This window comes from Enhydra lutris, unplaced genomic scaffold (genome assembly GCF_002288905.1).
Source record: "Enhydra lutris kenyoni isolate GAN:26980312 unplaced genomic scaffold, ASM228890v2 scaffoldscaffold3, whole genome shotgun sequence".
In the NCBI taxonomy this organism is placed as follows: domain Eukaryota; kingdom Metazoa; phylum Chordata; class Mammalia; order Carnivora; family Mustelidae; genus Enhydra; species Enhydra lutris.
In genome coordinates, this window is record NW_019154087.1 from 68,021,021 (window position 1) to 68,037,372 (window position 16,352).

Here is a 16,352-nt window from a genome sequence, read left to right on the forward strand (position 1 = left end):
TTGTAATCAGCCATTGGGAAACGCTCAACCTCTGTGTGGGTTCCATGAACCCCCATATTGGGACAGCGGGGAAATGGCTGGACAGCTCGTATTTGCATATGTTACCTAGTTGTACCTCATTTTGGATGACTCTTGGTACAAAAAGGACAAAAAAGTTTCCTTCTGTATCTCATACAGTAGCAATAGAGTTTCATAACAAAGATAATATGGCAGGAGATTCTGGTTAAAGATGGAATGACCCCAAAAGAACAAGGAAGCAAGTAAAATGTAAATCATTGGCAAGGGTAAAGCAGCATAATCCGCATATTAAAATACCATGGAGAATTTGAGCCAAAGACCAGTCGTTTAGATGGGAGTGAATGACGATATGTGACATCCTTTCGCCCTTCCTGAGGGAATCTGCAGGAAGCTGACTTGCCAGCCTTTGGAACATACCAGAGTGGGTTTGGGGGGAGTCCTGGAATAGCCAGGATTATAAGCAGAATGCAATTTGGGGGGGCTGTGCAGACTAAATACCTCCTGCTCCAAAAGACCAGACCTTAGGGGTGCTCTTAACTGATCCAACAGGCCTCGGATGGGCAGCAAGCCAAGCCATACCCATTGACCTAGAAGTAGGGGGCCTTTGTTTTTACCCCTAGTAAAAGAGACACAAAAATCAGAGTAACCCAGACATTCACTGAATCCATTTGCCTAACCACTGTGGTCCTAACGGCAGTGCTGCATTCCCCTCACCACCATGTGCCATGATTTTGTTATTGGGTGGAATTTGCTCTTTGCCTAGATTTGGCATGGTACTATCTTCTCTCCATGTTAAATGAGTAAGAGCATTCACTCCTGGAAGGTGGTGAGAGGGGGGTGGTTACCCATTAATTCACTGTACTTAGAAGAGTGTCTGACACATAATGCACAAAGACCTACTACTTACCAAACTTTGAACATTATTTCACTTAGCATTTATTTTTTTTAAACCTACAAAGTAAGTACTTTTTATTGATGTGAAAACTGAGGTTTAATAACTTGCCCAACCAAGGTCATGCAGGTGGTCAGTGGTAGACATGGTACTCTCACCCAGGGCTCTTTGACTCCTGTGTCAGGCTTCTTACCCCCAGCCCCCTCCTAACCCTGTGTCAGGCTTCTTAACTGCTACACTGACATGCCTCACGTAGGCTACGGGGTATAATAGATTATAAATCACTGCATGAAAGTGACAGCTATATTACTGAAAATTAGCCTGCTTTAAGGAGTATCCTAACTGAAAGCCTTTCCTAACCAAATTCTGAAACTGTTGTTGTACTTTATCATGGCATCACTTTGTGCTCTAGAAATGGCATGTAATTGCTCTTTTGTTTAGTAATTGACATAAATTAGTGCCAGTGAGTTTGACTTTCTGCAACTATTTGTCTCTAAAGAGAAGGACTCTGTGTGTGTGTGTGTGTGTGTGTGTGTGTGTGTGTGTGTGCGCGCGCGCGCATTTGCATGAAGGAGACACAGGGATTGGCACTTCGTGATCCTGGAGAAGAGTGTCTCTGTTCTTCAAACAGTGACTGCCTTCCTAGATTATGTTATGACTGGGGAGACCATCTATCCCAATGACTTTCAAAGGCAAGCACTGTCTTTTCCGAGAGATTGACTGAGGAAGAGATAGAATCCAAATAACAATGTGTGGGACATTTAGATAGTAAACTTATGGATGTTTCTAACTAAGAACAGACTAAACAAAAGTGGGAAATCACCATGACAACTGAGGAGAGAAGCAACTGGATTCCAGATTTGCCAGCAGCTCTCTCCAAAACTCGGTGAAAGTCTGAGAAAGCCTTTAAATGGAAAATAAGTCATGTGAATTCAGGCGAATGAACCCCTTAAAGACAGGAAATGATCCAGGTGATTGGAATATATGCAATCTTAGCTAAGTGAGCATGGAAGTGTAATATTAGTCTTTGAGGGATACAGAGAGTGTTTTTCAACGTACTTCCTCTCCTACTCCACACTTCAGCACTCTTTTCAGATTTCGTGTTCCTCGGTCAGTCCAGTTTCTTTCCTTCCTGCCACAGCAAATTTTATGCTAGGAAATACAATCCCGTCCCCAAGGGGTGTGTGGAGGCGTTCTCTCTGCAGTCCAGCAAAGCGACTAGTATTCGTTCTAGTTAAATCGTTACTTTTAAATAGGAAACCTTACTTTAGTACCTATTCCTAAATAACCATTTATTAAGTAGCAGTCCTGGGCTTAAATACTGCAGATTAAAGGAAAAATGTAATACTTTGCCTATGTTCAGGGGAAAACAGAACCTACCCTGAAGAAAATAATGGCAGCATGAGAAAATGCCACATTATCTGATGCCAGGAGGAAGAGCGACTTCTTTCCTCAAAAGAGGAAGAAATCCGTAGAGAGGACACCCTCGGGGTGGAGGAAATGGAAAGCAGAGCCTGAATGAACCCACAGGATTTAGGCACATAAGGAGAAAGGGCAAGATCCAGCAGAGGCTCAGCTTTTACAAAGACAAGAAAGTGCTAGACCTGAGCCAGTGACAGCAATTGGCAAGGGAAAGTTGGGCTTAATGGAGTTGGCACGCTCAGCGATTAAAAGTAAATAGACTGAGTTCCAATTCTGCCTCTACTGAAATGCGTGATGTATGATACGAGGCAAGTCACTTAACTGCCCTAAACCCCGGTTCCTCAGGCTTAAATGGGAAAATCGCCCCTACTTCACAGGCTGTTATGAGGATTAAATGAGATACTGCAGGCAAAGCACTCGGCATGCAGTAGGCCCTTACAAAATGGTGGCGGTAGGAACTGTTCTTCACCAAAGTTGAATAGGGAGAGAATGTGATGAATGGGCACTGGAAAGTCATCGTAATTCTTGAGCAGGCTGTTGGCTTTAATTAATGTGGGTTGGGGGAAGATTAATCTGGCTGGGGTTTTGGAGGATTGATGAAGGGAAGAGTCTGAAGACGGGGTGATGTCAGGAGGCTGTAAGAGTAATCTTGGCTCGATTTTCTGAGGCACTGAATTAGGCAGGTGGCAGTGAAAACTGAGGAGGAGGGAGAGTGGCAGATGGAGGAAATTCAGTGGCTTGACCGAGGAGTAAGAAGACAAATGGAATTAGTCAAAGATAATCCCCAAACTCTGAGTTGTAGAAACCGGGTAAGCCAGTGACAGAAAGGGTTACACAAGCTGTGCTGACACGCATCCCTCTGATGGAGGAAGACTGAGGTATCAGGGCAAGAGCTACCAGAAGGTGAGCCCCAGGAGGGCAGGGACCTTGGCGGTGCTACCGATCTAATAGCCCCAGCAATGAGGACAGTGCCTCACATCGAGCAGAGGCCCAAAAGGTATATTTTAATGAATGGATGGATGATGGAGAGATGGTGAGAACATGGGGTGCCCACCAGTAAGTGAACTGAACAGGGATGTGAAGTAGCTAGTTTTTATATTGTACAACAGAGCAGCTTCCGTCTTCAGCATGTGTTAATAAAAGTCCATATTTAATCCAGAAAGAAAAATGTTTCTCAAGAAAACATGAAAAACTGTCCATCCAATAGGAAGTATAAACTCATGCAACTTGAACATTGATACAAAGAGAATTTTCTAATTCAGAGAACATAAAATAAACATATTTAAAATAGGGAGAAAAAAAAAAAACTTGTTCTTATATGTATTGTTATATCCTTTCCATCCTGGGTATAGGATAAAAGAAACCCCTTACTTGCTTGTTAGAAGAAGAAAGCTCTCACTTGAGTTCCTACTGGCAGATGTCAGTTGAAAGCTCTGCTTACGGAATATGCTGCGGTGTCAAACTCTGTTGGATAATTTTAGACGAATGTGTCATGTGTGACATGGAAATATGGCGTGCTGTACATTACTGATTTCCCAAGTGTTTGGAGCAGGTAGTAATGTGCTGGGAAAGTGCTCTTTATCTATCCACACAGTGTACTTGTAGAGCAATGGGGAAATGCTTTTGGTGGAAATTACTTTAGTCAGAAAAAGAATCCATTTACAATATGCGCCTTCTAACATCTTTCAGACAATGCATTGTATTAAAGAGGCATTTTTTGATTAATGTTTTATAAACATTTTTCAGTATGACAGCTTAAAGCCCCTGTAAAATTGTAAATGTGTGCATCGTGTTCACTTCCATAAAGTCAAATGCCATCGCATAAAGTCTAGTTGGATCCTGTCAACCACGGTGACACAGAATCAGTACCTGGGAGCATTAAAATTAATTTGCTTCATTTATATTACTGCCATGATAGCAAGATGAAAAGAGTCCTATATTTAAATTTTACTTTAAAAAGAAAACTCTTTCTAGTAAGTTTGTTTGTTTTTTTTTTAAATTATCACCATTGTTTTTCTCCTACTTAAAGAAGGTAGTGAAAATGGAGTCATAGTCTGCACAGTAAATTTATGATGGGATCTGGGAAAGTACAGATCCATTCACTCTACACACTCCTTTTACACACCTACTCTATGCTCAAAGATGAAGGAAGGGCCGGTGGTAGTTAAGTGCAGTGAACACTAGGCTGGAGTGTGTCGTAGGTTGGGTAAGCATAGAGTAGAAAGGACCTGATGGCCAGCGTGGGACTTTGGGGATGGCATCCCAGCAGAGATGACCTAAGAGCTGAGGGCTAGAGGACTGGGTGAAGCGAGATGTGGGTGAGAGCATTATAGGCCAAAGGAGCTCCTGTGCAAAGGCCGAATGGGTGGGTGGGGGGCGGGGAGCAGCACAGGGCCTCCTCCAAGCTGGAGCATAGAGTCAGGCATGGGGAGGAGTATGACATATAGAGACGTAGAGGGATGGCGGCCAGCTCAGGAGGGTCCCCACGCACCACACTTCGAAGCTCTCCTGGGTCACAGACTCCTGAGGGGTTTGACAGAATCAGATTTTGTGCTCGCTCTGGCCGCAGAGCGGGAAAGAGCTTAGGCAGGACACACCTATAAAGCCAGAGAGACCGGTATGGAGCCAGCGTGGGAACGCCATTGAGAGCTGACTGGCCGGAAGGAAGCTTATGGGGAGGAGGTGGGGGTGGTCACTGGGGCACCCAGGAAGTCACCTCATGCAGAGTCAGGTCACATTCCGCTCCTGGCATGCCTTGCCTTTCACAGAGCCATTCAGCAGTTCCAGAGTGCTGATGGAAGGAATGAATGATCTAGCGAGTTGTTCAACAATTGAGTGAAGAGGAGGAGAGGGGGCACATGACCTAAGCTTCTGGCATAAGAGCTGCCGCTGGAGCTGTGATTTGACTTGAAGATCCCATTTTGCCCAATTCATGACCAAGTAGCAGAAATCACCGTGTGTTGAGTGCAGGGGTCCCTGCAGGTTCCTGACGTTGCTCTGTTGAAATTTGCGCTGTCATACTGATAGTGACGGCAACGTGGCAAAGATGCCCTAGAACTGACATATTAAACTCACTGCTTCTGAGTGATGGCCATCAGGGCATGGCACGCTCGACCAGGGAGAAGTCAGCTCTCGCTCAGCATCTCCCAACTTCTTTTCTGCACTGACCTTCAAGGAAATGAAAATGCAAACTGGAAGCCCTCTCCTGGGGTTCGGGGCTACTGAAAGGAAAGCAGGGAAAAAGAAAGACGGAAAGATGCAGATAATAGGGGATTGAAAAAAACGCTAATAATTGGAGAGGAAAGTAGAAACAAAGGATAGAAAAGTAAAGTGAGTTTTAAGACTGAAGGAAGATAAAGGTACCTGAAACAAATAACATGTCACTTGAATCGCTGGGGTCCCCCTCCCCTCACCAAGTGATTGAGCTGTGCATCCCCCCACCCCACCCCACAAGAGGGACAAGCAAGGACACATGACAGCCACTTGGGTCCTAAGCCCCGGAAGCTAGGCTGTTTGTTATATCATGATCAATCCTATTTTTAACATTTGTTGCTTGGATGGCTAATGATAGGAAATTTGATTAACGATTAACAAGGAGGTATTGCAGGCATGTAAGGCGGGGAGGAGAAATCCTATTCAGTTCGGCAAATGTCTGCAGCAGCTGCTAGTCATCATGGATCCCTTCTCTTTGACAAGCGAGGTGAGTAACTGTAAGGCCAGGCAAAGCCAGGGTCAGTCAGGAAAAGACAAAGCACTCTCTCAACCCAGGAAAGATTAAGCAGTGTCGGAAGGTGGAAGGGGGACAGTGAGGTCGCTCTAGCAGCCCCAGACCCCTCCTCCTCCAGCCTTTCTCTAGCGCCCCTGCTGGCAGAAGCATCCAGGGAGCCGGCAGCCAGGCAGGGATGTTCGCAGAGTCCCGAGCAGCGTGTACATCCAGAAGGGTGCGTTTGCAGATGAGATCCAGGAGCCGAAGAACCAGCGCAGGGCCAGAGGAGAACTTCACGCAAATTGCGATGAGGATTCCAAGAAGGTAGAAGGTCACTTGTACACGGGAAGCTTCTTGAGAGTAAGGACTTCGCTACATCTTCCCATCTGTGTGCCCTAGTCACTACGGGGGAGTCCTAGCAGTCACTTAGGTCCTCAAGCTTATGAAATCACAGGAACATCCTGGTATGGGTAGCAGGGGATGAGGTCTTCTGCTTCTGGAAGGGCTTCGGCTTCATCTCCAAGAGGAAGGAGTTCCAAAAGAGCTTCTGGACGAGAAAGTGTTTCTGTGTACCCAAAAGCTGCATTTCTGCTTAATGAAGCTGCAGCCCCCGTGACATGGTGAACTGAAGACCCCTGAGACCTTGAACCTTCCCTGGCACAGAGGGCTGGAAATGCAGGTTGCCCGGGTTGCAGTTCAGACCCCTCCACCTGGGACAGTTCCTGACCCTGAGGTGTCTCCGTTTCCTCATCAGCAGCATGGTGCGAACACTAGTTTTCATCAGCCTTGCAGGGTTATCGCAAGGCTTCCTTCAGTCACGGGAGAGCACTTGGGTGGCATGTGACATCTATGAAGCTCTCACTGCGTGCTGACGAGGATCGGTGTCATTATCGCAAGCTCTGTGTACCTACTTCCCCACGCTGAGGTGAATCTCTGCTGTGGCTTACCTTGAGATACCTCGTCTCTCTCGCAGCCAATTTTTGGTTTACTGACCGTAATAGCAGAGCCCACTTCAGCCGAGGAACGGCACAGAGCCCGAGTCTTTGCCTCGAAAGGGTAGCTCGAGTGATTTGGCCCAGCAGCCCTGGTCCGTGAACTTCGGGTCAGAAACCCCCACTGTTCTCACTTACATGGACGAGTATCTCCATATTCCTATCATTTGCTCCGTTCAGCCCTGCTTTTACTGCTCCCCCAACCCCTGCTCCCGAACGCCGTTCCTTTGAGCCAAATAACCTTTCCCAGAAACAGGAGGAGGGTGCTCAGCTCTTCTTTTCTCATCATGATAACTTCCCAGGATCATAATATCAGATGCCGCTTTTTGACTCAGTGGATAAAGTCTACTGTTTCTTAAAAAGAAGGCTCTTTTGTTTTTTATATTGGTGAGAAGACAGAAAGTGCAAAACTCTAAGCTTGTACTTTCCAAGCTTTGGGAGAGATTGTTGGGGACGAGTTAAGTGTTTTCAGTTTATGGCAATGATTTGTGAGGCTATGAAAAAGAAAGTGGCTATGAAATACATTTTTGCATAAAGGTTTGAAATTTATTAGAAGGTAAAAATAATTGAAAAAGCGGAGCTTTCCTCAGTGGGTTATAATAAAAAGTTATTTATGTGCCATCAGTGTGCATGTTTAGGAGGTTGGGTCCTTCTCAGAGGCTGTTCTCGAAGAAACAAGAAGGAAGCTAAGCTATTCTGTTGAAAAAGCTGACATACATACACAGTAATTCTGACAACTGGGCCGTATTAAAACAATTGGTAATAACAGTCAAATTGCCGGTGTCTGGTTTCTCTTATAAAAGCTTAATAGGTACACACTACAGACAGCTGTTTACAAAATCTGCAGACCTTGCCCTTGGTGTAATAGAATGGTAGACTCAGAAAGTAGTATTCATTTACCTGAGTTCCATTAAGACCTTCACTGTGGGGTTTAAGCATTCAGCCCTAAACTTAGAATTCACCTGCCGTATAATAGCTCATAAAGTGCTTTGAGGTCATTGGCCAAAAGAAAAGGCACAAAGCCTTTATTAATGTTCATTTAGCAAAAGTACCCTCCTGATTAAAATGGTATATATCATATATTACCTTACCATATCCTTTCGGTTCACTTTGGGACGTGAAATGATGCCAGGCAGGCCTCCAGCAACCTGTTTCCCTACTAAGCAAGGAAAGATCCATTTTGAATCTCTGCTTTACTCATGTTCTTCGGTCTTCTGAGAAGCAGTGCCTCTCTCTTCTCCTTGTAGACAGCCTGCTAATTGGCAGTGGCAATTAGTGGTGCCTTTGAACACTGACCACCTTTTCCGTTTCATCTGTTCTGAGTAGAGCTTAAGAGTTTTCTGCAATGAAAGGAAGAATGGAAAGATTTGATGAGTCTGTTGAGACATTCCCTATGAACACAAAGGGGGAAAAGATGGTAATGACCTAGTCCAGAGCTCCAGTTTTAATGGGGTGGGTCTTTGGTATGATGACAGACTGAATTTACCTCTAGATTTTCTGTCTTCCTTGCTCCTCAGGAATTCCAATGCTGAAGATCGTGTTTGCGGGCCACGAGCACCTCTCTCTAATATCTGTGCCCTTGCTCATATACCATCCAGTTCAGATCCTTCTGGGAAGTGTGTTGGTGCCCACAATAAAGTCTTGGATGGTGTCAAGGCAGAAGGTGAGCCTCTGGAAAGATCTTGTTTGAATCCAAATCAGACTGAAATGCTATTTCTGAATTTTAGCTCTTCATATACTTTAACTTTTGCTAGCATATCCTCATCCTCAAGTACATATTTTCTTAACCAATCATAATAATAATGATGCACTGATCCATTTCGATTTGAAAAGGAGGACTGAGAGTTCCATGTTGTATATTGTTATGAAAGTACAGCTATACCCAAAATGCAGTTTTAAAAAACTTTTTAAAAAAAAAATCCACTCATATTGGAGGGCATAATGCAATGCGGTAAAGGTGAGTATACTCAAAATACCCATACCCCTCCGCTCAGGTGTACCCCTTCTTTTCCCCACCCCGACTTTCCTGCATGTCCTGATTTCACATGCCTTTCTAAACATGATAGCACCAGGCTTTATCTAAAATGTCTACTTTATCTTTAATCTTCCGGACACCTAGAAACTTGTATGCACAGCAAAACTGTGTGTTGGTGCATTTAAAAACTTTAATTAGCAATGGAACATACACAGTGTCAATTTCACCACTTTGCTCAGAGTCTTGTAACTTATTCGATATCCATAGATGTGATTTCCTAAATTAGCAGCCAACATAAAATCAGGGTGATTCATACAAAGTTTAGATGCCGCGTATACCATCGGAGCATCCGTCGGGCTGGCTGCTTCCCAGTGGCTCAGAACTTACAGGACTTCTCTGAGCCTGGACACAAGGTGGCAGCTGTTATCAGGAGAAGAGGAGGAAAAAGAGAGCCAGTGGCCAGGGCGTGCCCTGTGTTGTGTCATTAGGGTCCTAAAAGTGGGATAGCCACACTACCACCTATTGAGCTCTGTGTGTACCAAGCACATACTGTCTTCCCCCGCAGGCATGGACCTGCAGGCTCAGCACCTCCTCTCTGGGAGCCCTTGGCTACATTATTTCACTTCTCTGTACCTCAGTTTCTGCCACTCTGAGACTAACAATAATTTCTGCTCTTCAGAGTTCCAGAGGCTTCTCCGGCAGATGTTTGATAAAAGCTAGCTGCTGTAATAATCATTGTTGTCCTTGTTTTCATTACTGTCTACGGCACTGTAGCAGTTCTGCTGTTGCCATCAGACAGCTCAGGAAGGAGGCTTGGGGAGTCGAGCAACTTGCCGGAGGTTACATGGATGGGTTTGTCAGTTCTAGAGGCGGGACTAGAACCCTGGTCTGTTTGGTCCCCAGCATCCTTCCCCGATACCACAAGGACACTCGAGACTGAAGGAGTGCCCAGATCCCCAGGATCCTACCGGAACAAGTTAGCCCACCCAGCACCTTCGTTTATTTTTCCACTTACCAGAATGGAAGTGATTACCATTCCTTACTGGGTACCACTCCGGGCTCTGGTCCGCCCACCCAAGAGTTGGTAGAGGAGCAGTTTAGTACCTTTATAGTTCTATCACTAGTTATCCCTTTGAAAACTTCCATTTATATCTGTCAGTGTATATGTGCACTGTGGGTCACCATTGATACACAAAAATTTTGGCAAAGAATGAAAGCATTTAAAAATCCTAATATCCTGTCAGAAATATGCAGTTGTAGTGAACAACAAATTAAACAGAATGAAATTGTCTTCTCAGTGTTTAAAAGCAGAGTGACACAGGCATTTCCAAAAGGGAGGCTAAATTGGACAATGCTGTTCACTCTCCTTTTGCACAGAAACCACTCCAAACCCGGGAGGTGTTGGCTACCTTAGAATAATCCAGAAAGTATGGAATATTTGCCCATCCCATTTGACCACAAACATAAATGCAAACTATCAACCATAAAGGTATCCATGAGTATCCCTTCTGCTTTACAAATAAGGCTGATTGAGACCCCCCCCCCTTCAGTGCACAGTGGGATGGTATGAGCAGCTGGTTGGGGCTGGAGAAAGGGCAAAGTCTTCTGGCCCATGAGGGGGGCAGGTGGGCCTGTTTGTGTCCAGAGGTTTGGATCATTGGTTATGTAATGTTCTCGGGGTGGGCAGGCTTTGTCTTCCTTCTAGTAGCATAAATTATCTGGTGTTAATTGATGCTTTCATTTTGTTCATAGATACTGTCCAGCTCTGAACATCATGTTGTCCTTTCTTATAGGGAGTGAAGTTGACGAGACCAACAGTATAACGAAGGAGGCACTCTTTATGCAGCAATGTATATTTGTACAGAATTGTACATACAAACAGTTCTGAAGACTTGTACTTGTGAATGTTGCTTCAATGCATATTTTATTTTTTTACACAAGAATATGATAAAAAAAAGTTTAAGTGCCTTAAAATGTATTGGACAGGAGCGTTATTTCCAGAACCTACTTTGTTGGTTACTGGCAGGGGTGGTACCGTATTTTGGAGTGGTTTAATTTTTTTTTCTTTCCAAACACGGGAAACCATGATCATGACAAAAAGCAAATATGCTTTCCTCATACCACCTTTGGTGCAGAACAACCCTACACTAGTTACTGTGCTGTTTGAAATGAGGTCACACCATCAGGAAAATGCCCTTCTGATGACAGTGAAAATTTCCAAAGTCTTATTCATGAATACTTTGATTTACTGTGTGATTCTTTGTTTCTACAACTGTGACATGCCTCTTCCTTATCAACTCAGCAGGGGTCATGGATTGCATTGATGCTGAAAGGCATAAGTTATCTGCATTTCTTGACATCATTCTTTAGACATTCCTTCAGATAGTTTCCACACAGAAATTCCTCAGTCCCATTATAAGAGATTGTGGTGTTATATGTCTTAAATTTATTATAAGCTGCTTCAAAGAAAGAGCCTGATGTTTGAGTTATAAGTAAGTGAAGTTTTGAGGTAAACTCCAGAACTTGGTAGTCAGGATTTTTAAAATTATATTTCAGATAGTTTCCCTTTTTCTGCCACAATTTCTTTCTTACCTGTTTTCTAGCACACTTGCAAACTCCTAACAGCCAAATATGAGACATAAAAATGTTCCAGTTTGAGAACAGCAACAATTAATGATGGATTATGTTCACATTCCACAACTGAAACCAAAATTTTTTCTTGTTACACAGAAGTCTGAGCACAAATTGCCCCTTTTAGCCAGAAGCAGCCTGTTTCATCTTTGAATTAAGCACACTTAAGGCATTTGAGACAAGTTATTAATGAAAATTTCTTTGGCAGATTTGACAAATGTTTGCAGCAATTTTTAAAAATTAAATCATATTGTTCTTATGAATAAATAAAAATATAAAGGTCATGGACACAAACAAATGTTACATATACACATTCTGTCTAGCCAGATGGAAAGAAAAATGGGCACAGAAAATGCAAAACCATCCATTAACCAAAAGATCAAATAAAACAGTCCCCAGTTGGGCATCAGCTTTCAAAGGAATATTCAATCTTTGCTTCCACTGGGGCCAGACAAACTTTCAGTAGATCCAAATAGAGAAGAAAGCAATATAGAGAATTAGGGGACGCTGTCCCTCTGTTTCCTGCCCAGCATTCTGTCACATCCTCTCTGCATGTCCTTTCTTGGTGTGACAGACAATATTGGCATCCTGGGTCACACTGATGCTGACTGTGTGCTCAGCAACAGAAAAGATCATTCCTTGGACACCTACCAGGTTTACCAGTGGTATGAATTCATATTATCGTCACAGCCAGGTCTCATCTTGTGTTTCTTCTAACCATTTCAGTATTACTGGAACTCCTAAGTTTCACAAGAGTTATCCTCAATGTAAATGTTAAGGCCAGTGCCAGACTTTGCAAAAATCTGTGGTGGACAGGCTGTTTGTCAAGAATTTCACTTATATCTAAAACTCCAGTGATTTTGCTCAATACTTTTGATGCTCAAAAATGGGGCATAGAAAGGTTTTCATGTTTTGTTCCTACAAGTTTCTTGGAATTTTAGAAGCAGTGGGGTTGTCTGTCTATCTGTCTGAGCTATAAAATTCCTTCTCCCTAGCATTAGAATACTGATTTTTTTTCCTCCCCAACTTATCTACCTCTCTTGTCTAACACCTACAGTAGGTGTGATTATGGGATAAGGTTCAACTGAAAATGCTATAACATGCTTTAAAAAATGTGTTTTGTTTTCAAATAATCTCTACATAGTGCATTTTGGTGGCTTGAGTGATACGTTTATGCCTATGTCTTTTTTTTATACAAATACCGTGGCATATTTTTCCATAAAGAATAAAAAATAAAATCAAAATTTATTTGTAATTCATGCTTATTGGGATTTAATTATTCACCTCAAAATACTTTATTATTATGTTATGCACTGTCAGGCTATCTGTTCATGCATTTCTTTGTCTAAATGTATTTATGAAGGAAATACATTAGATTATATTTATGTTTACTAATATTTCCACCTGGGTTTTTTTTTAAGTGGTTGTTACAAAATTGGATTTTTTTTAAATGGGTGATGTTGATCTTTTCATGTGTTCTTTTCTAAGTTTTAAACTTTGTATTTTTTTAAAATTCCCTATTCTGTTTAAAACTAACACACCTCTGGCTAATGTTCAGTGTTTGTTTATGCTAAATACCAAATTTTTACAAAAAGATTGGTGAAATAATAAAGTAGATTATTTATGATGAATGGAAGATGGAAATAATTCTATGATTAAACAAAGATATTTCACAAATCACGAGAAAACCTGTGGCTTATTTTTAACCTGGTTTCAGATGCAGTCATAATGCCTTCTAAGTCTATCTCAATTTCTCTTTATTCATTCTGGCACTATTGTACCATTTGTGATTAAAAACACATAAGTTTCATAATCGTGCAGGTATCCATGTCATCAATACCTCCACCACGGCATCATGTTAAAATCCAAAATTCACCCTTGCTTTTTTGGTTAGAGTTGTTTTCTCTGCAACAGGGTTGACAACCAAAAGAGAAACATAGCCAACAGATGGGGCCAAATTTTGGTGCTCTGAATTTTAGGCACCCTTGTCATATTTAAAGGGATAGAAAAGATGAAGCCTTGGAATGCGTTTTCCAAACATGGTGTTTCTTTACAAGCGTCTTACCTTGTGTAGAATTCCATATTCGGGTCTTCTTCTTTGGCTGTCTTCTTGGCTTAGCAATCCTCTTCTTCTGGCAGGCTGTTGGAGATGCCAGCCCCCTCCACGAGGCTTTCCTGCTCTGCCCCCCCACCCCCAGCCTGTGCCAGACTTGCTCCCTGTGACACACCCTTAGAATTTGTCCTTCAAGTTCTGAAACCTTTGCATCGTCTAATCATGACTTTGCATTTGTCTCCTACAGCATGGCCCCCATTTCTGTTTCTCTGCGGTGCCTACCTAGCACAGGGCCTGGTTCAGCGCAGTACCAGAAAACACGCATTGATTTTCTCAATTGTGATCTTAATAGGTAGGACGTGAACCTTCAAAATGATGAAAGAGGGCTTCCCTACATATAGATCATTACTAATTTGCAAGGAAAACAGACTGCTTTACGCTGTTCCTATCTGAGTAAGACTGGAGCTGCCTCTTGCTACTCAGAGAAATGCCTTACTTCATAGCTCTGTAAATATGAACTCTCCAAGGTGACATTGCAGGTGTGATAAGCAAACAGCTTCCATCATCTCTGCTCTGACAGCACAGTAAACCCTCAATAATTCAGGCTAAATCAGGTTGGGTCAATCGGAATTAGTGACTACTTTATATGCATGAAAAATAAGAGTTTCCCTTATAGGAGTTTTAACACACTACGAAGAGTAGATACAGATTATTATGTTTATCATCCTATCATTGGCTTGTAAATAGACATAAATGAAAGGTCTTATAAGAGTTTATTCTCTCTAGCAAGCCAATTAATCTTACTTACACCATAGGATGGTTTCTCAAATGTGAGTAAAATAGAACCTCGTTTAAAGGGGGAAAAAGGTTCTCATAGAGCCTGGGAAACTCATTTATAGAGCCAGTTCTGAAAAACTGTATTGAACGGTAAATGACTGTGAACGGTAAATGAACGGTAAAATGTCACTACCAATCTATTGGGGCGCATGTGTTTGTGGACACGGGTGAAGACGAGACCCACGAAATTCCAGCACCCTTCTGAGACATCGAGGGTCCCCTGGATGATTTCAACAACTCAGAAATTCCAGACAGTCGGAAGGAAGGAGCGCAGGGTTTCTGTGAAACTAGGCCTTAGTGTCTGCTGACAGGAAAAGACAACACACTGAAGAGGTCGATCCTAGCCTCCACTGTACACATGGATCATTCCCTCAATCCCCACTGTTTCAGATGTGAAATCCTTGCCACGTGGTTGATTTGTGCTCACTACTGGAAGTTCTAGACTCCGACTCTGGGTGTTCACAGAGAGCACCATTGTCAGCGTGGCATCCTGGGCTGGTTTTTGCCAACGTGCTCAAAACTCATCCTGTATCTTTTCCACCAGGATGTGTCCACCATGACTTCCTACCTGGGCCCCACTGCTGTAAGCGTCTCATGTGTGGTGTGTTCTGACAGCACCCCTGCCCCCTTAGCCGCCACCCCGCAGCTGTGCCTGAGAAGTCCCATGCCTGTTGGAGATGGAGCAAAATACCGTTTACAGCTCACCTCTCTTTCGCCTCACAAAGCCAAAGAGACTGGTGTGGCATCCTAGGTTTGTTACTAGGATCAAATGTGATAATCTCGGGGCGCCTGGGTGGTTCAGTGGGTTAAAGCCTCTGCTTTCAGCTCGGGTCATGATCCCGGGGTCCTGGGATCGAGCCCCGCATCGGGCTCTCTGCTCAGCAGGGAGCCTGCTTCCTCTCCCTCTCCCTCTGTCTGCCTTTCTGCCTACTTGTGATCTCTGTCTGTCAAATAAATAAATAAAATCTTTAAAAAAAAAATGTGATAATCTCCACAGTTTGTCACAGCTCCTGCCACTTGGCAAGAACTCAGTAAGTGGCAGCCATTATCATGGCCCAACAACGGATGGGACCTGGGTGAACCATGCTGGACGTGTAGAGTCAGGTGTCAGGCTCAGTTCTGCATGACTTCTAATTATGCAAATGACCTATTACAAAGTCCATTAAATGTCACTAGTCAAGTCAGGAAGTGATCGGGGCATGAGTCTTACTTCATCAGTTAATGAAGATATCGGATTCTGAATTTCAAGATGGTTGCAGCAATCCCTGTCTTCCAGCAGGGATAGGAAGGTCTTCCCACCCCACCAATGCTATCTGGCTTATGCCATTTGCTGCCTCCTCCAAAGAACTCCAAGCAGAAATTTTGCCCAACTTCCCCAAAAGCCCTGAGTCTGGCTCAGAACCATCCGATAAATCACTTCACAGACAGAGCTGCCCCCATATTGATTCCGATTGACTACTGCCTGCCTGGGATGAGTTCTGGTTTGGGGGCTGCTCCCAGAGCAGGCACTGTGGTCACAGCCCTCTCAGAGGGCCATTCCTTGAGCTCCCTGCATCCAGGCTGAAACGTCCCCTCTCCACTCAAGAGTGCCACCATGGTCCTGGCATGGCTGCCTGTCCATTCCACTCATCCCTTTAAGGTTAACATTTCCAGGAATTCTGGCATCTGATTTTTCTTCCCATCCCCCACCCCCAGCCTTTCCCAGTGCCTTTCCCACAGTTCTAGCATCAACCACCTTCTGTAAACCAGCAAGAGCTCCCGGATAGGTAGCCCTACATTTGGACATTCCCACATAGGTATCTCAAGGCACCTCCAACCCCACGCCC

The 16,352-nt window shown here is 43.6% G+C and overlaps 1 protein-coding gene across 4 annotated transcripts in view; it reads left to right on the plus strand.

Moving 5' to 3' along the window:
• Positions 1-13,039, plus strand: part of LOC111157320 (solute carrier family 10 member 7) — a 250,574-nt gene extending 237,535 nt beyond the window's left edge. For 2 of the 4 annotated variants that reach the window (XM_022518639.1, XM_022518655.1), the window contains 2 exons: positions 8,548-8,693; positions 10,799-13,039. In XM_022518639.1, coding sequence (XP_022374347.1) covers positions 8,548-8,693; positions 10,799-10,828 — 176 coding nt within the window. In that variant the 3' untranslated portion in view covers positions 10,829-13,039. Of the gene's footprint in view, positions 1-8,547; positions 8,694-10,382; positions 10,566-10,757 lie in introns of those variants that run through there. The other 2 variants (XM_022518629.1, XM_022518648.1) reach the window with 2 other exon arrangements.
• Positions 13,040-16,352: the final 3,313 nt, after the last annotated feature.